Here is a 25,375-nt window from a genome sequence, read left to right as displayed (position 1 = left end):
TTTTTGCCACAACGACTACAGCTTATACTTATACTAATCTGGGAAAGCTTTAGGCATTGGAAGAGGGCTTTTAGGATCTGGAAGCATTCAGCCACAAATGTTTTAGTGAGGATTTAAATAAATCTATTTCCAAATATCCTTAATGTGTTAAAAATATACATTTGAATTTAATGTATGGCCAAGAAATACACTGATGGATGGATGGCAAAGGCAATGGATGTCTTTTCTATGAGTACAATTAATCAAATGGCTAGATAGACTCAAATTGTGGGTGAATCTCAGTGTCATCTATATGGCTCATGCTGTTCTCTGAATCTTAGATGTTTAAATTTAAATTTAACTAGATTTGAGTTGGATTTTGTCCATATTTTGCCTCTATTCTTTTTTAGTGTGTGTTGCAATAGCAAGAGAAAAATACATAAGATAATGATCAGAATAACATTATATATTATAATTTATTTCTAGAAGCAATTTATGAAGCTGTAAAAGGATCAAAGCCAAATGCAGGAAACAATATATCATCGTATTCCCCTGGAGGCAGCCTGACAGGGTTTGTTATGTAACCCGGTTACACTATACACACATTTTCTGTAGGAATTCATGTTAAAAGTGTGCATATGACTTTAATTATTTACAGGGCACCATTTTCAATTTCTGTGCCCAAACCCAGACCTTTCTGCATCAATTTATAGGTTTTCAGGATGAAAGAACATTTTCCGTTTATCTCAAATATGTGTCTTCTGAGATGACTGCGCTTGCTCACCGAAGATGCCGAGGTCCAGTTAGTGCTCCTGGGGGTTTCTGGATGAGTAGTGTATTTGACTCAACTCAACAGATTCCCAAAGAGAGTTTTAATTAGTTCAGCATCAGTGGGAGAACGGCAAAGGAATTTTTATGATTTCCAGCTGCACACTTTGCCACATGTCTTCGGAAATATGTAATCTCAGCCTATTGTTACACTTAACACACATAGGCACTGTGTGTTTTTTATGCAGTTAGACCAAGTTGTAGCTTTGGGCTCTTTAAACACATTTTTATGGACCAAATGAGAGAAAATATTTCCAGAAAGTTCCAGTGAGAGATATAACTGTAATGAGAAAGCTGTGATGGAAAGCCCTGTGTTCAGAGCCTGGCTAAATAAAAATTACTGAAAAGCTCATAAGGTGCACCACTGCTGCTAACACCTGGCCAGTTATTTATTTTTAATATATTTTTGTTGTTGTTTCAGTATCAATTCAATTAAATGCTGACAATTTAACATTGATTTCCAATTTAATTAAGAGACTAATTGCTAGGTTGAACAATATTATGTCATTATGTCATACTTTTTACTTAAGCATCTGTGGCATAGTGCTGCATTTTTGGTTATTTCACCTTCCCATTATTTGTTGGAATTTTTTACTTACTTAGTTATTTATTCAGCTAACATATAATGTTACAAGGCATATCTACATCCAACACAATGAGACATACAAGTGGGTCATAAGGAAAAACGTGTATATGTGCAAGAATAGGTAAATAAGTATATTTTTCTGTTTATATTCATACTATATTCTTACATTTTTGTTGTAAATGCATAAACGTTGCGCAGGAAAACCCCTTTTGATTGATTAATCATGATGAAGCAATGGTGATCACATCTGACTCTGGAGCCCATCTAAAACACGATTCAAATGATCAGATTGTCAACAGTTAAAATTAGCTAACTATAAATTTGCTAAATAGTTAGAATATAAATAGAGATAAATATAGATTTTGCCTTTTTATTTATATTTACTTTATATCACGTTTGCTATTTATAGGTATATGTTTGAGTAAATTAAACATTGTTGTTTTATTTATAAATAACAATACATACCCAGCTGGCACACAACCGAACTTCAACGTTGAAATGTGGTTGGAATATGACTAAAGTAATGTCTGTTGTTGTTTCAACGTTGAAATTTTAACGCTGATTGTTCAATAACGTTTAACGTTTAATGTTCAATGGTTGTGCTAAAGTTGAAATTTTAACGTTGGATCAACATAATGTCCTCAACCTTCTGCCTTTTGTATCAGCCTTTTACATTTCATTACTATATAATTTCTGTTTTTTATAATTTATAATTTTTATGAGCTATGGTTTATTAAAGGTTGAACGTACGACGTTGAAACAACGTTGCCATATCAACGTTGATTCATTTTTCAAAAACAACGTTGATTCAACGTTGATTCAACCATAACAGATACGTTGATCAATGTTGATTCAACGTTTATTCAGTGTTGAAATGTCAGCTGGGTAAAATCAAAACAAAAAAGATGCAGAGCTTTCCGACCTCAAATAATGCAAAGGAAACAAGTTTATATTAATAAAGAGTTCCAGATATTCCTGCATATCTGGTAAAGAGTTTTTGGGGGGTTGGGATTTAGTGTTGTGAAATCTGGCAACCCTGCAGCGCTGGTGTATTTGAGCGCTGCGCTGCGGGGAGATCAGAAAGCGCAGCGGAGGCTGAGGATCGCTTCTGCCATGTCTGGGTTCTGGTCCGCTGATAAGGAGCTGGAGAAACTTTCCGTCCTGCTTTTCGCTCTTTCTCAGCTGATCGATCTGGATTCTTTGTGTAAGAACTTGCTGAACTCTTACTGACTCCTCTGGAGAATAAGTTAAAGGAGTTTTTTTTCCGGTGGTCTGAGGAAGAGAAATTATATTTTAACTGCACGGAGTTAAAATTCCCTGTTATCTGCTGAAAGTCTGATGGAGCAGTCTGGATTTAGTGTTGTGTTTTTTCTTATTGATTATTGCGCTCAATGACAGTGAGTCAGTGGATGCCACGTTCATTTGAATGGCTGCAAATGAATGTTCACCACATGAAGGGACCAACCACAGGTAAGAGTGCTGAATGTGCATGATGGGTGCAAAACAAATGCTTTTATAGGCTGGTTTACACTTGACTTTTGGGACTGAAACTTCTTCTGCATCTTGTCTGAAGCCTATTCTGCTACTGGATCGTTTTTACAGTGGGCTGGACTGCCTGAGTCTCGAGACTAGATTAAAGGAATTATGGTTTGAAAGTGTTTGCACTTTGCTGTTGTTCTGCACCAGGCTCTGGAAATTGCCCCAAAGGAATATCAGGCTGCTGTCAGTCAATTATTTTGGATTTTGGATATAATTTTTCCTTTCTAAATTCCTTAAAAAAACAAATATGATGGGGAAACATATACTGGGTATTGTTGTACTTTGTTTGTTGGCATGGGAAGTGTGGGGATCAGAGACTAGCCCAGTTGACAAACAAACTGGTCCCAGACGGATGTCCAGACTAAACAAAGCCCAGCAGCGACCGGGCTTCCCAGTCCGAGAGAGGATCTCCAACAGACAGGAGGAAATGCAAAGAGACGAAAGCATGCGACCCACCAGGACCGGCCAAACCAGGAGAGTGCTGATGCGGAACAGTCCCATACAGGGTGGGGCTCGAAACCCAGTCCAGAGGGACAGCAGTCTACCTGGAATGCGGGCTGGGGTGTCCCGCATGCCCACCAGTGCCGGTTCCCCCAACCTGTTGGCCACATTTGCTGGGAAGAACCGTGTGCTAGTCATCTCTGCCCCTCATGAATCTGATGGCTACTACAGGCTGATGATGAGTCTGCTCAAGCCAGACGTCTACTGCGAGCTGGCAGAGCGACATGTGCATCAAGTTGTGATGTTTCACCAGGAAGGCGAGATGGGTGGCAAAGTGAGGCGTATAACCAATGAAGGAAAGGTGATGGAGGAGCCTTTGGATACTACGCTTATCCCCAGGCTCATGAACTTCCTCAAGTTAGAAAAAGGCAAATTCGGAATGGTGCTTCTGAAAAAGACTCTGCAGGTTGAGGAGCGTTACCCATATCCAGTCAGACTGGAAGCAATGTACGAGGTCATAGACCAGTCCCCAATGAGGAAGATGGAAAAGGTCAGGCAGAAGGGCTTTGTGCAGAAGTGTAAGGGGGCTGGGGTTGAGGGGCAGGTGGTTGAAGGTGTCCCTAATACTGGTACCCAGCTGGAGCGCAAACCCTTTAGGAGACCCATCCAGACAACGACCACCCAAGCTACAACAACAACAAGGCCTACAACAACTACCACGACTACAACCACCACACGTCCTACAACGACTACAACCATCACACGTCCTACCACGACTACAACCACCACTACAACCACACGACCCACCACTACAACCACCCGTCCTACCACAACAACCACACAAGCAACCACCATCACCCAGAGGACCACACCATCAACCCCTAAGACCACAGCGGAAACTCAGTACTACAATCGCAGAGGAGATCGACGGCAGCCTAAAAAAAACACCATCCAACCCACCACCCCTTCTTACTCTTACACCAAAGCCTCCACTGGACGCTATAGGGACAACCACACTGACAGGAAGGACAACACTCACAACAGGTACCCCGGCATCCCTCAACACAAGCCCAGCAAGAAGCCATCCAAGAAGAAGAACGGAGACAATGGATTGAACAATGGCTACGAGGACAAGCACGGCATGGGCAAACCCACAGATGCTTACCCTGAGGAGAAAGAGGTCGAGGTCATTCCCACCAAGAAAGGAAAAGGCAAGCAGGACAAGACCGAGAAAAAGAAGAAGAAGGACAAATCAGACAAGCTTCCCAAGAAGGACAAATCAGAGAGAAAGGGAAAAGAAGGAAAGGGACATAAAAAGAATGGGAAGAAACATTCCAAGACGCATGAGAAAGAAAAAGAGGAGTACCAGAAGCCTACAAAGAAACCCCCACCAACTAAAGGAGCTCTGGCAACATTTTTGGAGTATTTTGAGAACAGAAGACGACTAATTGTAAGCATGGTGTTAAAATAACTTAATAATAGATTAGTACTGTGCTTTGGCTTAAATCACTTATATGTAGTCTTTGCTTGTAGCTCATTACAGCTCCAACAGAAGAGAACAGCATGTATGTGCAGCAGAGAGACGAGTACCTGGAACATGTGTGTGAGATGGCCATCAGAAAAATCTCCCTTATCACCATCTTTGGCACCTTGACCAACAGCACCATGAAAATTGACCATTATCAGCTGGGTGAGTCAAAGATTCTATGTTATACTGAACTATGCACTTGTACCATAAAGGAGTAATGTTTGGGCATTAAAACTGAATATTAAGGGCTCTATGAAATACTTTTTCTGGCTAATTCTGTTTTATTTTCTAGGAAATTTTAGTTGTTTAGGTTTTTTTACAGTTTAAGAAAATAAATTGAACAAATAAAAGCAATAATAAAGTAAATAAATTTAATGCACATATTACAAATATAAATAAAAGTACAATTTGAATTTAAATAACGATTGCAGCAGACCTTAGTAAGTGCAGAAGTTAAAATTAGCTTTAGTGAATACGATTATACAGTAAAGAAGTGGCATAAATCCACTCATGAATGCACACAACAATATGCTGTCGTTAAAAAAATAAATTTCTGTACATCAGTATAATTACCCATATATAGCTGAATTTAGCAGTTTAGACTGTGTTTTTTAGTTTTCTTGCTTTTGGATATTTTTCTACACCAGCTAGCCAGCTTTATATGTCTGTTTGCTGTGAAAAAGTTTTCATATAGAATTTCTTTTTGGATTTTTGAATTCTGTGTTTATATCTGAATTCCACTTTTATTCCTCAATTCTGTGATTCCGAATGTGTTTTCTTCATTGCGAAAATCATATGGCCTTTATATTGCAATTGCACACATTGTCAAAAGATTGTGCAAATGTGAAATATATTTATATTAGGGATGCACTAGTAATATTATAATTATATGGCCAAAAACTGATCAAAAATGACAATATAACACGTTTGTCGTTCAGTGAAACCACTAAATAATTTATACTGAGCAGTGGGGGGGGAGAGGCGCTCTGTGTAAGTGTGAAAGCAATGGTGAAAAAAGTGGTAAGAAAAGGAAAACATGCTTAAACACGTTCTGTACTTTAATTTTTTTTGGTGCATCCCTTCTTTTTTTAAATTGCAAATTAAAGACTTTTTTTTAAGATTTGCTTCTTAAATCTTCAAGATTTATAGCCCTGTTTTATGAGTACTGTATACATGTCCTCTATTGCGTAACATCTTGGCATGATCCCGCTGCAAAAGAGAGAGAGAGAGAGAGACAGTGCTATAATTCATCTTCACGCTTTCTTTTTCTTCAACACACTTAGAAATTATATCTCTTTCTCCTGCCCTGGTTATCAGCCATAACAGAACCTTATTTGACCTGCTTGTTGAAGGAAACTGCGCAGGTCCTTTCTAAAGTGTTAACAAACGCACTCTTTGAGCTTTCCGCTTTCTAAGTGCCAAAGTGAACCGTAGCCACCGGTGGACAGAAGTCAGAGACATTTACGAAATACAGCAACAGCTCCCTGATCTGGTCTGCAGATTGAAATGTGTGTGTGTGTGAACAGGCCAAGGAGGGACTTTTTCAGTGGGCCTTTATTTTGTTGTCGCGGATTAAGAGATTTTGAGCGATACCCCAAGCAAGAAGTCCCTTTGATCTGACAGTTGGCCAGTGGTTTGAGTAGAAGCAGAACTTTTCCAGCAGACTGTGGCCTCACATGACTTGTAGAAAGCGTAGGAACCTGGAGTTTGGAGTCTGAGAATGGACCAAGTGTGTTTTTTTGCTGAGGATTTCTCCCTGATGAACCAAATGGTGGTGGGGGTAGAAGTTCTGAGTCTATTTTGGCACTCATTCGCTTTACTTTGTTACACCAGACATGGGAAAGAAATCCGTTTCCCTTTCTAGCCGATATTCATTATTCTTAACTGGGAGCGGCTGAGTTCACCAGGAGCGAGGGAGAGTCATATGTTGGCACAGCAAGTAGCTTTTATGGCGAGTATTTATACCAGTGCTGGGGAAATCCATGTTAGCTTGTGCCAGTGTCTAAAATGGACGAGAGACATACAATCTATGGGTTATTATAGAATCGTGGGAACATTCACGTCGCCCAACTAAACCTTTATATTAAACCTTTATACTTTACTTCAATTTTTCAAGCTTTAGATATAGAGATAGATAGATACTTTTCTGGACATCCAGTAGCAGCAGGTATACACAGTACACAGAAGTTCCCAAAAAAGGATAAGATAGTATGATACAGATAAAAAATAAAATGAAAATATTAAAATAAAAAAAGTATAAAAGTAGATTATTTTTCAGTGTGTGTGTGTGTGTGTGTGTGTAATGAAGGTAGTGCAGTTAACACAACAGTAAAACAACAATGAACACCAGTTGCTCTGCATATTAAAAAGGCAAATGATGTCAGCTATACAGAATCTGCAAGTACGCAGTCATATAATAATTTAGCTGTGCAAAATGTAACCATGTAAACAGCGGACAATAAATATAATAAATCTCTAATAATTAAGCCAAATGTATATTTGAAGCAAAATTACTACACAAAATATTAACTCAGTGATTACTAACACACACAGTTCTGGATGTTCTCACTCCAGATTCATACATTCAGCTTACATTGTACATTAAATAATAAGTATGATTTCATGTTTTTGTGCTTTCTCTATAACTCTATAACAGTCAAATCAAACATCAACTAGCATTAACTGCATAGAAAATTTGTTTTCTGTAGAATATGTAATGACAGACATTAAAATATATGATATGCCTGTCCCTGTATTGGAATTAAACATGTGTATAAGGCAGTAAGATATGTCAAACTTTTAATCTTATACTTTTGTATGGTGTAAAATGTCAACTCTGTTTCTGTCAACTTTGTTAATGGTTTAAATTTGATTGACTGATAAGTCAAATATTTCCATGCTTGAAACTTTCCTGAAATGGGAATTCTAGAAATGGAACAAGAAAATGTATATGTGTAAAATATGTATATATTTAAAAAAAAGCAAACAAGAAAACACTATTTGCTGTAAACAAAAAATAACATTATATGATTCATTTAATCTATTTTTAAAGTTTTAAAATCAAATTAAAATATTGAAAAACACATATATACAGTACATATATGTATATAGTCTGTCCCTGAGATAAAACTTCATCATATTTTCATCATATTTTTTATATAGTCCCTTATTGATACTGCTGTCTTATGAACCATGGCAAATAAGTGTTACGTGAGAGACATTATGCCCAATATCATATTCCACACATCACATGGTTGTATGAAGATAAATTAAATGATATATGAATTGACTGTAAGAGTGATGTCACTGTGATGTATTCACTTCACCTTTTTGCTTATACTAAGCTTATGAGCTTTAACAGCCTGAAGTAATCTGGTAGTTTTTGCTGCCTGTAAGAATTGCTGAAAGTGATGAGAGATGACATGGCTGATTTCACTGCTGGTGAGTCATTCAGCAGTTACGTTTTTGTTCCACTCGGTCACCAGTCTACCCCAGGTTTTCATAGTAAGGGTCATTCCTAAATACGCTGTGAAAATGACTGAATGAGAAATGAGACTGAAACAGGTGTTTAGATGACTCCACCAGTGTGCAAAAGCAGCGGTTATAGTGTTGTTCACTCTGTTTTGCATTATTGTATAGAATCTGTATATGCTGGGTTGTAATAGTGTAGTTATTAAGTGTAAGTTAGACCTCTGTAGTGTTGATTCTCCCCGCAAGCATGTTGTCTCCACTTATTGGTAAAAGTTGTCTGGGGCAGGAGCAAGAAAATCAATACAGGAAAAAGGTTCTGTGTTCCAGAGATGGTATTTTTTAAAAGTTCTAGTAATTATTTTGGTAATACACAATGTTAAATTGTTTCTATTTAGCTCAATTTTGCCATATAGCTCAAACGTGAGGAATATAGCTGTTATTTGGGTTGGATCAAGGTTGGCTCACATTATCTCTACAAACTAACTGCTCTGGAGTTCAAATCAGGAAGGACTAAGACCAAGAGACTCAGCATATTAGGCTTTTTCATTGTTGAGCCTGAGAATGTTTTACTGTGTTACTATTTTACTACTATCTTTGCTATCATAACGACAGGAAAATTATGCCTTATGCACCTTGAAACACGCAAAAGGCATGTACAAATTCTCTTAATTAATCATGACTGTGTTTTGGGTGTAATGTGAAATAAACCAATCACTGTGTCACTTGCCATTTCCTGTAAGAGCCAGGTTCTCTCTGACTTTGGTGGATTGCTATTTTAAGCAATCTGGTGCAGCAGAGGAAAATGAGAACAGCAATTTGTTTTTATTCTGTATGGGCTGTGGGTGTATGAGCCGTGAGAGTTGCCAAGATGGCAATGAATGCCTGATAGTTGACTGTTGTCATGGTTCAAATCAGTCAGTGGCGCACCTATGTATTCCATTGCCAAGATAGCAGTATACCAGAAATTTACCCAAACACACCTCAGTTTCAGAAAACCAAGCCCAATGAGCAAGCATAAGGTGTGAAAATAGACTGTTCGCCGGGTGTAGAATAACAATGAGCATGTGGACACACCTTGTACAGGGTGTAATATAGGGCCCTGAGCCTCAGTGTATTAGGCTCTGCAGCCAGCCAGTAAACTCACAAAATAAGACAGAAATTTCATATAAAACCCAGAATTAATGCCACTGCTTTTTTCTCAGTGTGCTAAAAGTCTGACCTTTAGTGTGTTATGGTTGCTTTAGCTAGAGTTGATTCTAAATCTTAATTATTTTATAGTTGAGTCTGAGTGTAATGGTTTGTTTTAATGATGCTTCACATTGTTATCTATTTTCAGAGTTGATTCTGAAATAGATAACAATTTCATGTTGATTCTGTATGTTAAGTTGATTTAATGTTGATTCAGAATACCAGTGTGTTAAGCTGCATCAGTGTTGAGTCTGAGCCTTGCTGTGTTGACTGTGAACCTCAGTGTTTTGGGCCTTTTCAGCTTTTTGAGTGTAAGTCAGGGCTTTGGGTTTTCCAGTGTTGAGTCTGGAGTCAGCATGATGAGCTGTTTTAGTGCAGAGTCTGGCATGTGTTGGGGCGTTCACAGACTGCCAGCGCACTGTGGCTGGTCCCAGTCCATCAACAGGCATCAGAGACAGAGCGGAGAGGAAGTGTGTCTGGCTGAATGGGCTGTGGTTATGGAACCACAATTAAAGACTTATTACTGTGGGTCCGTGCAGTGCTGTACGGCTACAGTAGCCCTTCTAATTGGGTACATGCATCAAATACAGTCTTTCATTTTCTTGCTCAAGGGTGGCTATGATGCAATTCAACGCAACAGGGCGTTTTATGTATTTACTATTTTGAGGATATAATCAGCAGCGAGCCTGAAGCCTGCAGTGAATGCTGTTTTGGTATGTCAGTAGCTGGATTATATAAACTGTGTGTGCTTAAGACTGCTAGTTGGTGAAACTTTCCTGTGAGGCTAAAAATGAAGCATCCAGAGTCCAATAGTGCATAACTGACTGTGCCTGGGTCAGTCTGTTATTCCACAACAGGCATTGCATATAGAACATGGAAACTCCACCCAGATAGGGACTTGAACTCAAGACCCCAGGGATGACGGGTAAACCATGGTAACCTTCAAGCAACCATGCAACCATTTAGTCACCAATCTCATCATATCTGCACTAAGCTTCATGAACATTTCCTCTTTACTGTGTGTTGGACAATCCAATCTGGATCACTGAGAGAATCTAACTCATTGGGTTTGGCAAAGTAACGTTTAATTATCGCTGTTTATTGAAGATTTTGAGTTAAAGAGGACGAGAAAATACGATCTGTTTGGTTACAAACACTCTGCAAGTTAAAATAGTTCCATTGCTGCTCTGTTTGTAGCTGCGCTGTTTGGCTTGTAAGCGCTGCATTGTTGCTAGGTTACCTGTATGTGGCGAAGTAAGACATGGGGAGCTTCGGTTAGAGTGCATTACCAGCTGATAATGTCCCTCATAGAATGCCTCTCAGCCAACCACATTACAGGGTCGGAACTAACTCTACCTCAGAGAATGATCAGTTCAAAGACATTCATTGAAAGCCCAATATGTTTATGATATTCCTCTCTTTAAAATAGTATGTGTATTTAAACATCTGAAAACTGTTCATTGTAACTGTAATATATAGCTACATAATGTTTTTTAAATATTTTTTTCAAATGCCTTTGTATTTACTGTCAACAGTAAATTTTATACTATTACTGTACATTGTTTGGGCCATGAACACATTGAGCCACAGTTGTAAAAAGATACGATAGCTTGTTTGGTACATTTTGAAGAAGGTCCACTCTTTCCTTCACATTTATCACATTTAGCTTGTCTCGATTGGAAGACATGCTAGACAGAGAGTGATAATTTGATGCAGCCAACAGTAGAGAGTTAACTGAGCAAACCAAGCCCAACCCCCCAAAAAAATATGCTTCATGCTCACGTTAAAGAGTCTGACACTCCATCATTGTCTTCCGAACAAGGAATGCATGCTGGAAATCCGAGTGAGAAATTCTTTGAATTTTGAGGAAGGCAAAACAAACACTCTGGCTTGGCTGAGTCTTCCTGCACTGTCTCCCACATCCATCCAGTCTCCATATGCACTCAGAGGGTCTTTCACATGAGCTGCTGGGTTTTTATCTGTCTCCTTTTGGACAGGAGGAAGCTCGTCTCCCAGAATAAACACCCCAGTACTGCTATTTCAAAGAGCTGCAGTGCTTGTATATAATGTAGCGCATGTCTGGTGATTTTCCATCCAGACAAAAAGAAAAGGCCAAAAAGAAAAGTCTGCCTTTCCTTGAATAGAAGCGATTTTTATTAATGTATTAATTTATGTATTAAGTGATGATGTGATGTAATTTATGAGTTTATTTGGTATGCAAATTTGTAGATTTTGTAGATTTTTTTTGTAGATTTTGTGTTACTTTGCATCAACTAGTAAACTTGCACACCCTGGGGTGCACTTCTGGAAAGATTAGCGCCAAAGAATTACACAGCTAAACACGCTTGGAGGAGAATGCTAACTTGGCTGCAAATTTTGCTATGTCTGCAATAAGCTAGCATTATACTAAATGAGTTGTTGACAAAGAGACCATTTGTAAGACTCACATCCACATTTTCACATTATTTTCAGTCATTCTTGACTGTGTTTTAAATCTCTTAAAAACCTGAACCATATACTAATTACCAGAAAACTTATTTAAAACTTGAGTGATAATTTGACCTATTAGTATTATAATTATTATTATTATTAGCAGTAGTAGTAGTGGTATTTTATTACATCGTTAATAATCATTAACATTGTTAACCTTAATGATTTATATATCTGTATTTTTACTATCAGTTTACGAGATTCATTTGTTCTCCATGCAGAGAATGACAGGACCATGAAGGGTCTGAATCAGCAGGACCTGGTGAACCAAGCCCTCATTACAGAGCTGAGGAAAGAGTTTGGAATGGTCTACAATGATTTCTATATGGTGCTGACTGATGTGGACATGAAGTGGAAGGTAAGTGCAATCAGCTGGATTAGGCAATATGAAAATGACCATATTTCAAAAATAGGAAAAAATTAAATACCTTTAAAACTGTATTATACCTAAGTCAAAGCACAAATACAGAATTGTATTGAAGGAGAACTCCGGTGTGAAATGGACTTTGGCTCTGTTTATTATAACATGATAAAAAGTATTTACCTTTGTTGAATAGCCTTTCTCCACTCTCCCAAAGCTTTCTGAGATCAAGTATTTTGTGCACTTTTGTGCCCAAACAGGCTTTTGGAATGAGTGAGATGGGGGCATATTTTGACCTTGCAGATAAATTGCTTTTTACACTGTTATTCAGGCTCAAAGTAGCTCCACACTTCATCAATAGAATCCGGAGAACCCTGGCATAATAAATCTTTTTTTTTTTTTACAATGTTTATCTTACTTGTTGTTGGTTCTTTGCTTTCTAATATCAACAGTAACTAGATATTTGTTTAGCAACAGCAGGAATTCATGCATTTTTTAAAGAATTCATTTTGCAATCTGCTCAACTCTCCTACCTATTTGTTTGTGCTCAAAAGTTGACTTATTGTGATTTAAAATTTAACATGGTGGCACCTGGAGATTTACCTACGGTAAAGGATTTCTCCTTTAATAACATACCAATATGTTTTTTTATTTGCATAAGACATTTATTTTGGCCTAAAACAAAACATCATTTAAAAAAATAATTTAACAATAAAGAGGTATATGCATGTCATTAAGATTTTCTCTTTAAGATCTAGTGCTGTTCTCTTGTTTTAAAACTTTATCACCATAGATATATTTGGCCATGTCTAGAGTTTTTACATTTCTCTGGTACCTCTGGTTTATAAACAGCAGATAAGATCAGCTGAAACTCTGATTGCCTCTGACTTTCAGTGAAGACCAGTTTCACTACAGTGCTTTTTAGTGCACGCAGAAGAGCCTGAACCAGTCATTTAAAACTGTATAATGGCAGATGTCATATTTTCTGCTGTGTTGCACAACACTTACATCACATTACATTTTTGACAGCGGTACAGCTTTCATCCTCAGTAGTTCTCAGTGGCATGTTTATGAGTGCCAGGGTAAAAACGAGGGCCTGTTTGCACACAGCTGGTTCATACAAAGAGGCCAGTGTGTGGTCAGGCTGCTGAGGCGGCAGAGTGTGTAGTGTCTTAAAACTGCACTGAACTGGAACCGGTCAAGATGTTCTAAAGCTGCTTAAACTCTCAATGAAAATAGGTTTGTGCAAACATCATCATTTTGGAAATGGAGAAATAAGGCATATTTTTTGGGGGGTTAATTTGATACCAGAATAATATTAATGTGCAATTTTAATATTGTTACATTTAGATGTGTAACAGATTGCATACACATAAATAAAATGCATATAAGTTTTAAGTAGCCTACTGAATATTACATTACTGTCACAATATCACATTATGTCGACTTATCTTACAATATATGGACATAATCTCAGTATTAATCATTGTGTTTACTTAGCAAGGAAGTCCCTTTAAAGTGAATGAGCTGATATGGCAATTATTTATTTATTATTGTTTTGTTATGTTTTATTTTGTTTTTAGTGTAAAACAATTTATATTACAAATTCAACATCTGCATATTGTTAATTATTAAAGGTTCATTGCTCTCTAGTATTTTAGGTGTTCATCACATGTAGTTATAAAAGTAAAAAAAAAAAATTAAAGTTCATAAAATGATTAATATTGTTTGTCATGACTGTTTTCCTGAATATTAAATGTTGTTTTTGTATTTTAAAATATAACTTTTTTTATTTGCTATATAGACTACATACTCTTAATAAATGTATTTGCGATGTTACAGACACAGTGCATGCACACAAATATATACATTTGTAAAGTTTCTTAAATCAACACAGGTTTAAAAGTTTATATTAGCTTGGCACCAACAATCCAGTATTTGCCATAAAACTGCACAGCTGGTCATGCTTCACATCCTCATACAAAGAACACAATTGCCAAAAAAGCTATGATGTGAAGAACTGTGATATTTCACTCTGTGTCTTTGGATGCAGTCCTTTCTTGAACAGCCTGTTTATTGTGGTTTGAAGAAAAATCTTGGGAATTCTTGTGTGTTGCGTTGTTATGATAGGCTGCATGCATAATTTTAGGTTTGCCTTCTTATTTTGGTTCGGTCCAAACTGGACTAAGTTCTCAGTGGCTGAATTTCAGTCCCTTTTGCTGAATTTGCATCTTTTTCTTTCTCTGTCCCTCATTCAATTCAGCAATTTTATGAAGTGCCCATTGCCATGAAGGCTGTGTTTGGTTACATCGACACGTTCTCCTCTCGCATCCGAGAAATGGAGCAGCAGAAGCGAGAGGGGGTAACGTGTAAAAAAGAAGACAAGCCACGATCCTTGGAGAACTTCTTGTCTAGGTAGCACAATCATTTACTAAAGGTTGAACCTTTGATTGGAATCTCTACTGTACTTTATTAAAACACACGCCTCTCATATTGTCTAAACTGCCTTATGTCAATCTCAATCTATATACTCTTACAAAACTTCCATTGGTAATTTGATTAATTATTTGGATTTCTCCAAAATGAGGGCCTTTACCAAGTGAAGAAAACAGTCAGATGCTGAAAGAAAAGAACAGGGACATTGTTAAGATTTGCTTAACGGTGATTTAATAATTTAATAACCCAAAATTGATATTTTAATTGTTATAGAGAGGTACATGCAAGGTAAATATTTTTTTCATATTTTGCACTACTTTTTTATTATGAACATTCTATATACATACACTGGGGAAAAACTTGATATGGTATGAGTCACCATTAAATACTGTAAATTATGGCCAGTTAATCCCTTGCATGATATAAGCAGGCACAGTATACCTAGAGAAGGTAGTACAGGGAAATGACTACACACTGACAGTGAGTTTCAGTAAAAGGGGGCCATCCCCAGCGAGTTTATCAAGGTTTCACTGCCCCACTAAAAAGAAAAAAGGCCGCAAACAATTTTTAAATGTTATTTGAGTGTGATATATTTACTTAAAATTAACTTAACCGTTAATCTACTATATTTTCCTTACTACAACAAATTCATTCAGAGTATAGTATGTATATCATTCAGTGTATATACACTTAACACCTGCAGGCTTGCTAGTCATATTTGATAGTTTACAGTGTAAAATAACTGTATTTGTGCAGTAGCCAAGTTAGCCTAGATTCTATCACCACCACTGTGAAGAAATGGTGAAATTTTCCACAATTAACCAATTATCACATTTCACACCATATCTGCCATAATTTACATTGATTTTAGATATTAATAATTTAATTAAATGGAAAAAAAGATGTCCTGGTGTAATTTTACTTTAATGATTAAAATGTGAAGTTACAATTATCTCAAAAAAGTAAAAACATCCTGAATTCCTTTGAAAGGCCACTCTAATTCCCAAAGTTTTTGGCTGCATCATGTCATTACATTTCATTACTCCCCTAATGCTCCTAATGATCACTGTGGTCTCAGACATGTGGTCATGGTTACAGTCTGGTAGCTCTGTGTGTTCTGTCTGTGTGATTTCAGGTTCCGCTGGAGACGCAGGCTGTTTGTGATCTCGGCTCCCAACGATGAAGAGTGGTCCTATCAGCAGCAGCTCTACGCGCTGTCCAGTCAGGCGTGTAACCTGGGTATGCATGTCACAGTGATTTTACTTTTTTTTTTTCTTTTATTGAAAAAGTACATATTTGTGAAATATGCCTATAAATAGTTATTTTCATGTCCAGCTGCTGTACAGCTCGGCTGAAAACAAGAAAAGACAGCCCTCCAGTTTACAGTATGAAGATGAAATCTGCCAGGCTAGTAAATCCGTGCACAGATAAAAGAACGAGCTAACACTGATTTTTGGTTGTCAGTCAAGGATGATTAAAACCAGGCTTTTTTTTTTTTTTTTTTTTACTGTAGCTCGGACTTAGCCAGGCCTTGTAAAGTCAGTTTTTTTGTAGCCTTGAGATTTCTCACTCTTTATTATTTCTAAAGCTTGAATTCTAAGTGGGTCCCAGATGACACTATTGGCAGGACTATTAGTGAGAACAGGCTTGACTGTCACTTTGCCTGGTGTTCCAGTAATCCTGACAGCCACATGCCTTGGGCTAATAAATCTTAGCTGCACACACATTTGAAATGTGGCTCTTTAATTATGAGTAATGTGTTGCGCTCCCATCTTGGGCTTGGGTAGATACTGTATGGTGTGTGAGATCTCTCTGCATTTTATAGCTGCACTTGCTGTTCTTGCCAGTCCCTTTCCCGATGGCCGAGGACATGACCCTAGCGTTTGCGTGGCCACAATCAGAGCAGCTAATGGTAGGGTCTGACGCTAGGGCTGTGCTGCTTTCAGCCTCAGGCTGGGATCCACAAGAAGAAACACTCCACAAATAATGACTGTGGAGATCCTGGTACAAAGATACTGTATCGCCTTTTAGTTGCTGATTTAGCAGTGTCAGTGCTTTGGTAAACGCTGTGAAGGAACTGCTTTCTGCTCCCTTAAAAAAGGCTGTCAAAATTATTATAAAAATTAAAATTTAATCCTTAAATATATACTGTAAAAATAAATAATTTTAAATCACGAATGCTATTTAAAATGGAGAGAAAATATTTTTGAGACGGCATAGTGATCGAGCATAAACACCGTAAAACTCACATTGAAGCGTTTTTTTTTTTTTTTTAAGATTTTATTTTCTGTCAGTACTTGGAGTTGTTGATCTGCATGAGACACTGTAATCCGTAGGTAAGGTTACATTCGAATAGAAGTTACTATTGTAAAAGCTACGGTGTGGTTGCACAACAACTCAATATCAATATGTGTTGCAATAGAAAATGTTTTAATTGCACATTTTTCTTCATATCTTTATATCACTTATAAGAACCTTCCGGAGGGCTGCACTGAACCTGCAGTAACACGCTGGTATTCTGAACTGTATAATTAAAGAATAGAGTAAATCACAGACATGTTTTCTACATGTCTTATCAGAACGATCTAACCAATGCAGTGACATCAATCTATTGTTATTAAAAATCAGTGATTAATACAGCTCTGACAATCAATGCTAACACTGTCATCATCAATTAGGGTCTGAGAATGACCCCTCACACAAATAATACCTGCTCTATTAAGCATGAGTTGTGTATTATTAATGTATTTAAATAGTTACTGTGACAGGACTATCTAGAAGCCCATAGCAAAAGATCCCTCTTAAAAACTGTGGATGATACTTTACAAATTAAAGCACTGAATTAATGAATGAATGAATGAATGAATGGAAGTTGTAAAGGGGTTGGACAGTAAAACTGAAACACCTGTCATTTTAGTGTGGGAGGTTTTATGGCTAAATTGGAGCAGCCTAGTGGCTTCATTAATTGCACATTTTACCAGTAAGAGCAGAGTGTGAAGGTTCTATTAGCAGGGTAAGAGTACAACTTTGCTCAAAATATTGCAATGCACACAACATTATGGGTGACATACCAGAGTTCAAAAGAGGACAAATTGTTGGTGCACATCTTGCTGGAGCATCTGTGACCAAGACAGCAAGTCTTTGTGATGCATTAAGAGCCACGGTATCCAGGGTAATGTCAGCATACCACCAAGAAGGACCAACCACATCCAACAGGATTAACTGTGGATGCTGTAAGAGGAAGCTGTCTGAAAAGAATGTTCGTGTGCTAACCCGGATTGTATTCAAAAAACATAAAACCACGGCTGATCAAATCACGACAGAATTCAATGTGCACCTCAACTCTCCTGTTTCCACCAGAACAATAAATTATTGTGGTCTAAAACCAGGTGTTTCAGTTTCATTGTCCAAACCCTGTACTTACAGTATTTTATTTCTTCATTTGTTTCTATTTATTTATTTATTAGGAAGGCCAGTTACTCGATTCCTGTTAATTTAAGCTTAAACTTATCATTCGCAATTCCTCCAACATAATCAACACCTTTTTCATACTGTTGCTAATACAGCATTAATGTGCTGTAAAGGAAAGTGCCAGATCCCCAGCTCTGACACACTTAATAGAAGCCTGTGCTGTGCTTCACACTCACATTACTCACCAGGCGAATTTTGGAATAACCAATTCACCTGATCTCTAAGTTTTTGGACTATGGAAGGAAACCAGAATCCCTGGAGGAAACCTAAACAGTTTCCTTGAATTGAGAGGTTCCTACATCCTTCTGCTTATTGTTCAGTGGTGAACTCTGTGGTTAGAGAACTGGGTTTTTGATCACATAAATTCACTGTTGTGCCTGTAGGAAAGGCCCTTACCCTCTCTAATCGAGGGTGAACATAGCATGGTGCACCCTGTCCTCTGACCCTGGTTTTCTAAGCCAGGATGTGCAAAGAAAAAGACATATCTGTACAGTACAGGTATTATTAATGACCCCAAAGGCACATTACATTATTAAGTAACTATGTGTGAAGCAATGCTAACTGGTTGAGTTATTATTAAGTTACAGCAGTAATGAATAAAGGCCTGGCCAGTTAATCATTTTTTAAAAACTTCTTCTTGCACGGTCAGCAAACTAACATAAAGGATTGTAGTAATCACATTCCACATGCTTGGCTGAAACACAAAAGACCTGAGTTCCGTTTCCTCTCTGTCTGACCTGGCATTGATCACCGCACTTGGCGCTCAATTCTGAATAAATAAACTCAATCAGGCTCTGGCTGCTGATCTTGATGAGAATCAGTTCAATTGTATTAACATGCAGCCTGCATACCTTACAGATTACAATGACCAAGACTCAACCATCCTTCTGATTGGCTAATGGGAAATCATGGCGCACTTAGGGGAAATGTAGGGGTTGATTTGTTTTGGCAAATAGACATCTGTAATAACAGACTGTAATGTGTGTATGTATTTGCAGGGCTTCGTCATATTTCCATCTTGAAGCTGGTCGGGACTGATATGGTGGACATGGGTGGAGTGCTGGAGCTGTACCCCATTAATGGTGAGAATCTAGATGTGAATACATCTTTTAAATAACATTAATTGAAAATAGTTTATGTAATAAAAAATTCAACAGATTGCAATGGTTAGCAAATCTCATAGACCCATATTGTATTAACAACAGAAAATAAACCATATTTTTTTCCATTAATAGCTAAAATGGGTTCCTTTGACGTAATGAAACATATCTGCCCTGCTTAAAACTTTTATGAACCTTCTAAAACTCTTTAAAAACGCTTTTATTGTTTATAGTCATTTATGCCTCTGCATTCACAATATGTAAATTAGTCACTCAATAATACTCCCCTTCTGGTGAGGACCAACCATCTGTGTTTCACTGCTATCAGAGGCACATGCTGCTGCTGCAGCTCAGCCAATCATCTCTCCCTCCTGCCCTGTCTCTAAACCCATACATCATCCAGTGGGGCCCCTCTCAAACTACACCTCCCATTTTTTGAGCAGTTTAGTGCCACTTTAATTGCAGGAATAAATGTCAAAAAGGTTTGGACAAAGGCAACAAAAAGCTGTAAAAGTAAGTGATACTAAACAGCTGCAATACCTGACTTTTTATACCAGACTCAGACTGGGTATAAAGAAAGTATTTTAAAGACTCAGAGTCTCTCAGAAGCAAAGATGGTCAGAATACTGTGTCTAAAATTGTGGAAGACTTTTAGAAAATGTTCCTTAATGTAAATTATGAAGACTTTGGATATAAAGACATCATGCACAGTACATAATATCATCATAAAGTTAAAGAAGAGTATCAGGAGAACTTTCTGTGTGCAACTAAAAAATCGAATGCTGGTGATCTTCATGTCCTCAGACAGCACAGCATTAAAGACAAGCATGCTTTATTTTACTGGAAATCACTGCATGGGTTTAGCAATTTTTCCATAATTTTTGTCTGTGAACACAGCACACCATGCTCTTCACAAATACAAGCTTAAATTAAAGCTGTATCACAAAAAGAAGAACTCATAGGTCAAAGCAAATCTTCTCTGGGCCTAAGCCTGTCTACGATATTTACAAATCATTGCATTCTGTTTTTGTATTTATATTTATTCACATTTTACTTGTACCATTTGTTTTGGAATTGGGGTTGTAATCCAAAGCACTTACCAAAGGTTTAGAGTTTTCAATGATGCAACTGTTTAAAAATAATGCGACAGTATTAGAACCTAATGAATGAACAGACATGTATGACGCTACTATGATGCCTTGATGGATGACTGCGCGTGCTGAACTGGTGCATTCGGGCCATGCTGTAACCAAACGAAAATAAACATGTAGCTAATTCAGCAGCCATGTGTTCAGCTCCTGGTCTCAGGGTCAAATTAGAGCTTCTCAGCATGTACTTGTTGACATTGGAAGGCTGTGCTCTGCTATAACACAGGAACAGCAGGTAGGCTGTGACGGACGGACCACGCCCTCCATAATTCAGTCTCTCCTGCTAAACCCGCAGCCCGGGGGGCTTGGTGAGGATCACCACGTTCCCCTGGAAAGAAACAGAAACACTTTATGTAACAAAACTAGGAGTGGAGGACATAATGATATATAAGTAAAAAAACACTTGTGATGTTGTGAGATTATATCGGGGTGGGGAACTCTGGCCCTGGAGGGCTGGATTACTACATAGTTTGAGGTTTTCCAGTTCAGTTCACACTTGATTTGAGTTACTTATTAATTGACAGTTGTAGCAGGTGTGCCATAGCAGGAAAATTATAAACCAAGATATACTGGATTTTGATTCTGGAGTCTTTCTACAAACTGTGCCATTTCCATTACATTATTTTTTATTTTATTTTATTATATATACAGAATAAAAGGTTTGTAAATTATCCAAAATCGTTATGCCTGAATAACTGTATTCTTTTAATTCTGTCATTGCAGTCATAGTAAGGATAAAACATATTGGGGTGGGATTTCATTCTTACAAAGCTGCAGTTCTGCAGTTAGTCAAGTTCCTAAACTCTTTTTCATTACTTTATTTAATGCTGCCTTCAAGTCATGGCAGAAATATCATATTTACGTGATGAGTACACATGAATTCTACCCCATGATAAACTTGGGATTCATGTTAAGCTCTGATTTTACAAGTAGGGGCTGATTTGATTATTTGATTATACCTCACAACACACACGCTGCATAGATGAAGGGTAGTCAAGAGTGCCTATGTTAGCCATATTAACCCGTGCCCACCATTAAAAGTGTCTAAAATGGGCACAATGTGATCAGGACTGGATGTTTAAGTTATGAAAGACCCTTGGCCTAATGGGTTTGGGCAAGACTCCTAACACTATGTTGGCCCACCTCTACACCAATAAGAGTCCTTGGGCAAGACTCCAAACACTACGATGGCCCACCACTACACCAATAAGAGTCCTTGGGCAAGACTCCCAACACTACGTTGGCCCACCTCTACACCAATAAGAGTCCTTGGGCAAGACTCCCAACACTACGATGGCCCACCTCTACAGCTAAAAGCCACAAATGTTAATGTAAAAAAGTATTGTGATTTGAGTCTTTTAAGTTTATATTATCTACCCCATTGCAAACCTGCTGCAGGCAGGGAGATGTTTCCATAGTTTTCAGCATCCCTGAAACCGCAGCCGCTCCCCATGTGCTTGTGCAGCTGCTGCTGCATCGAGTGTCAGGCTTTCATGTGTTTTAAAAGCTGCATCAGCAAGTCTGAAGGATGGCCTGTGTGATGCTTTTAGATCAAACAGCTGTTTGAGTAAGCAGTATTAAAAGGCCTGACTTAAGAAGCGGCCGCAGAAACCTTCCAAGGCTCTCCCGTTTGAGACATGAAAGCAGGCCGAAATTCTGTGGATGCACGTCAGCCTCAGAGAGACCAATCTGCTTTTGAAATGTGCGGACAGGAATTGTTTTCTTACATTTTTGCTTTATGTAAAAAGCTCCACTCACAGTGTTATTGCTCCTTTCTAAGCCATCTCAGTACCTTGGTGTGTCGTGCGGGGTTCTTCTTTTCTGCTGTGAACAATGTTTGGACAGATGGATGAGAGGATATGTTAAAGCAACACAGCTTCTCACCCTCAGTTCAACTCAATGTCTCTTTACCTTCTCATTCCAGAGCAGGCCGCAGAATAAGAGACCTTGAACATTATGTCTGCTTAAAACCTCAGCATATGTACATCATTTGGAGATGTTTTTAATATCAGTGAGCATGTGATCTTTCTTGGTTTGCAAAATATACTAAATACAGCCATATGAGTAATGACACGTTCTATTATTTTTTTATATAAGTTAACATACAATACCAGTCAAAGGTTTGGACACACCTGCTCTGAAGTACTGAAATAAACTTTTAGTGTTGGGAGCTTTGCAAATGATACGGGGAGTCCTAGTAAATGGGTGGGTTAATTGGCTCTATGTCTCATATACCTCATTACTTTAAATTTAAAAAGTTTTCCTTGTTTTCCTTGTGCAGTAAGTGCAGAAACAATAAGACATAAAATGCAACAACAAGACCAAAAATTAACACTAGAAAAGGAAGGTTCGCAAACAAACTTTGGCTTGGAAAAACGCACTAATAACATTGAAGAATGGGTTGAAAGGGTTGATAAAATCCAAAAATATTTGGATACATGGTTGCTATGGAATCCCAGGTTGTTGCTAAGTGAGTGCTGTGCTGTTGCTATGGTTTACCAAGTGGTTGCTAAGGTGTTATATGAATTCATATGGGGAAATATCCAAGCCTAAAAACGTGTTGTACGAAAACCGTACGATATATCGTTCCAAAAAGCACAAGCAACCTAACCGGGTATAGGTGCGACGATCCTGCAAAATTCTGTGTTTCTACATCAAGAGCTGTGGGAGGAGATTTAATTTTGAGTGCAGAATAATTTTCCAAGCCAATCATGGAATTTTAAAAATAGCAAGTTCCAGGCCTGGAAAAGTTTTGGAAAAATAAAAATACCCAAAAAGTTTTGGAAAAGTCATGGAAATTTGGTCCACAAAATTTCAGTTTCAGTTTATCGATGAAAAAAAAATGTAGAGCTAACAAATACATCAGCTCAGAGCTAATTCATTAATTTAGCCTCTACACAATGGAGCTCTCAGGATCTGACACACATTTTATTTTTAAAGATTGTGTATCAGGATTTTTATTTATTGATTTATTCTAGGCCTACTATAATCAATTTGGATTATAGTTTTAGTTGATTTTTGGTTTTACTCTCCATGTCTACACTGGTTTAAAAATCACATGGTCATTTTGCTTTGAAGGCATGGAAAAGTCATGGGAATATCATATAAATTTATTGGTTAAAAAGTGTATGAACCCTGTATGTAACACATGTCTGTGTTTATGTGTTTTATAGGCAGTGCCACAGTGGAGCGAGAAGGCTTATCTGCTACGCTTGTGAAGGACATCAGGAACTACTTCCAGATCAGCCCAGAGTACTTCTCCATGCTGCTGGTGGGAAAAGACGGCAACGTCAAGTCCTGGTACCCATCCCCCATGTGGTCCATGGCCATCATCTACGACCTGGTGGACTCCATGCAGCTCCGCAGGCAGGAGATGGCTATCCAGCAGAGCCTGGGCATGCGCTGCCCCGAAGACGAGTATGGCAACTACGGCTACCACCACGGATACCAGGAGGGCTATCACCAGGGATATGGATACTGAGGGGTGCTGGTCAGCCTGTGACCTTTTCAGGCGGGTTTGTATTTTCCACTGGACTGAGTTTCAGTGTCAGAGGTCACACTCCATACTTCCTCTTTTACTGTTTTTTTTTTTTTCACATTAATCATTTACAGCTGTCATTGTTTCAACATGCCTCCTTTCTCCTGTAGGTTCATAGCCTCTGCCTTACTGAGGTAGTCTAGTGCTCCACAGCTATCGACAGTCTTTTTTTGTAGATAAAAGATGATATACTTTTGTATTTATTGGATTTTTGCTCTGAATTTATAGACCGTTTTAAAGGTCAAAACTTTGCTTCTTGTTTGGGTTTTGTTACTCTATTTTTAATGCACTGTTGCTTATATACTGTGTTATTTATAATGATGCCAATAAAATAGCCCGATTTCAACACAGCTCCACTGGTTTATTTGCAAAACATTCTTTATAAAATAAATAAAGTGTATAAAATTGTAAAATCTGTTGTGCCTGAAATGTGTGGTCTAGACTGGTTAACATTCTCATTACCACATCTCCCCCTGATGGTCAGATTTGCGTTAAGCAAGGCTGCAAAATAATAAATAATAACCTAAAATAATATCAGTATTTCAGGGTATTTTTTCCATAAGACACAACACTAAAAAATATTTCATTCATGTTTAGACTACACTACTACTACAATAAAATAATAATTTAAAATATCAGTTGAGACAAAATAATCCTTAAACTTTTACACACGAATGTAACTTATCAAGATGATTTTGTATAAAATAATAATGTAACTAAATAAACAATGTAACTACAATGTAATCCATTACAATACTATAATGGGTGGTTCTAAAGGGCTCACTGAACACTGAACTGGTACTGTAATAAACTCCACCACTGCAACAAATCCATAAAAGTTACTGGAACATATCTGGAAACAGTTACAAAAGTATTTCTAATGTTTTGGGATGAAACCACAGTGAGAGTCATTATCCTGAAACAGTGGTGGAAGTTCCCAGAAGTGATTGGCCCACCTCGAAAAGTTCAACAATTCATCCTAAAGGACAGCAAGCCTCGCTCACCTCAGATTAAACCAGTGTAAAAAATATATTTTAAAAAATCTAATAAAAAATCAGAATGAGGCTATGCTTGTGTTTAGGGCCCTGAAATCAATAATTATTTATCTTTTTTTTTTTATACATAAAACTGAAACATGATTTATTTAGGCTTGCATTTATTCATAAATGAATACATATAAAATAACAACTTCTCCCCAAATGGAGAAATCATATCTGGTTTATGTATGTTTTTGATGGATGTGTTCATTAGAAGCTTAATAGTCCAAAAAA

General features: G+C 37.7%; 1 protein-coding gene across 1 annotated transcript; it reads left to right on the top strand.

Moving 5' to 3' along the window:
* The first annotated feature begins 2,462 nt into the window (after nt 1-2,462).
* Nucleotides 2,463-24,450, top strand: ccdc80 (coiled-coil domain containing 80). The gene is made up of 7 exons (XM_049484981.1): nt 2,463-4,823; nt 4,907-5,063; nt 12,272-12,408; nt 14,675-14,826; nt 15,983-16,086; nt 19,317-19,400; nt 23,740-24,450. The coding sequence occupies exons 1-7, from the start codon at nt 3,180-3,182 to the stop codon at nt 24,045-24,047; spliced, it is 2,586 nt and encodes an 861-aa protein (XP_049340938.1). The 5' UTR covers nt 2,463-3,179; the 3' UTR covers nt 24,048-24,450.
* Nucleotides 24,451-25,375: the final 925 nt, after the last annotated feature.

Source organism: Astyanax mexicanus, chromosome 11 (genome assembly GCF_023375975.1).
Source record: "Astyanax mexicanus isolate ESR-SI-001 chromosome 11, AstMex3_surface, whole genome shotgun sequence".
Classification (NCBI taxonomy): domain Eukaryota; kingdom Metazoa; phylum Chordata; class Actinopteri; order Characiformes; family Acestrorhamphidae; genus Astyanax; species Astyanax mexicanus.
Note: the sequence above shows the minus strand (reverse complement) of the source record. Positions and strands in the feature narration are given on the sequence as shown.

Excerpts from the sequence above, each read along its gene's own strand:
- ccdc80 (XM_049484981.1), top strand. The coding sequence starts at position 3,180 with ATGATGGGGAAACATATACTGGGTATTGTTGTACTTTGTTTGTTGGCA. Across the intron at positions 12,409-14,674 it reads ATGTGGACATGAAGTGGAAG|CAATTTTATGAAGTGCCCAT; the intron begins GTAAGTGCAATC and ends CATTCAATTCAG. Across the intron at positions 16,087-19,316 it reads CAGTCAGGCGTGTAACCTGG|GGCTTCGTCATATTTCCATC; the intron begins GTATGCATGTCA and ends ATGTATTTGCAG.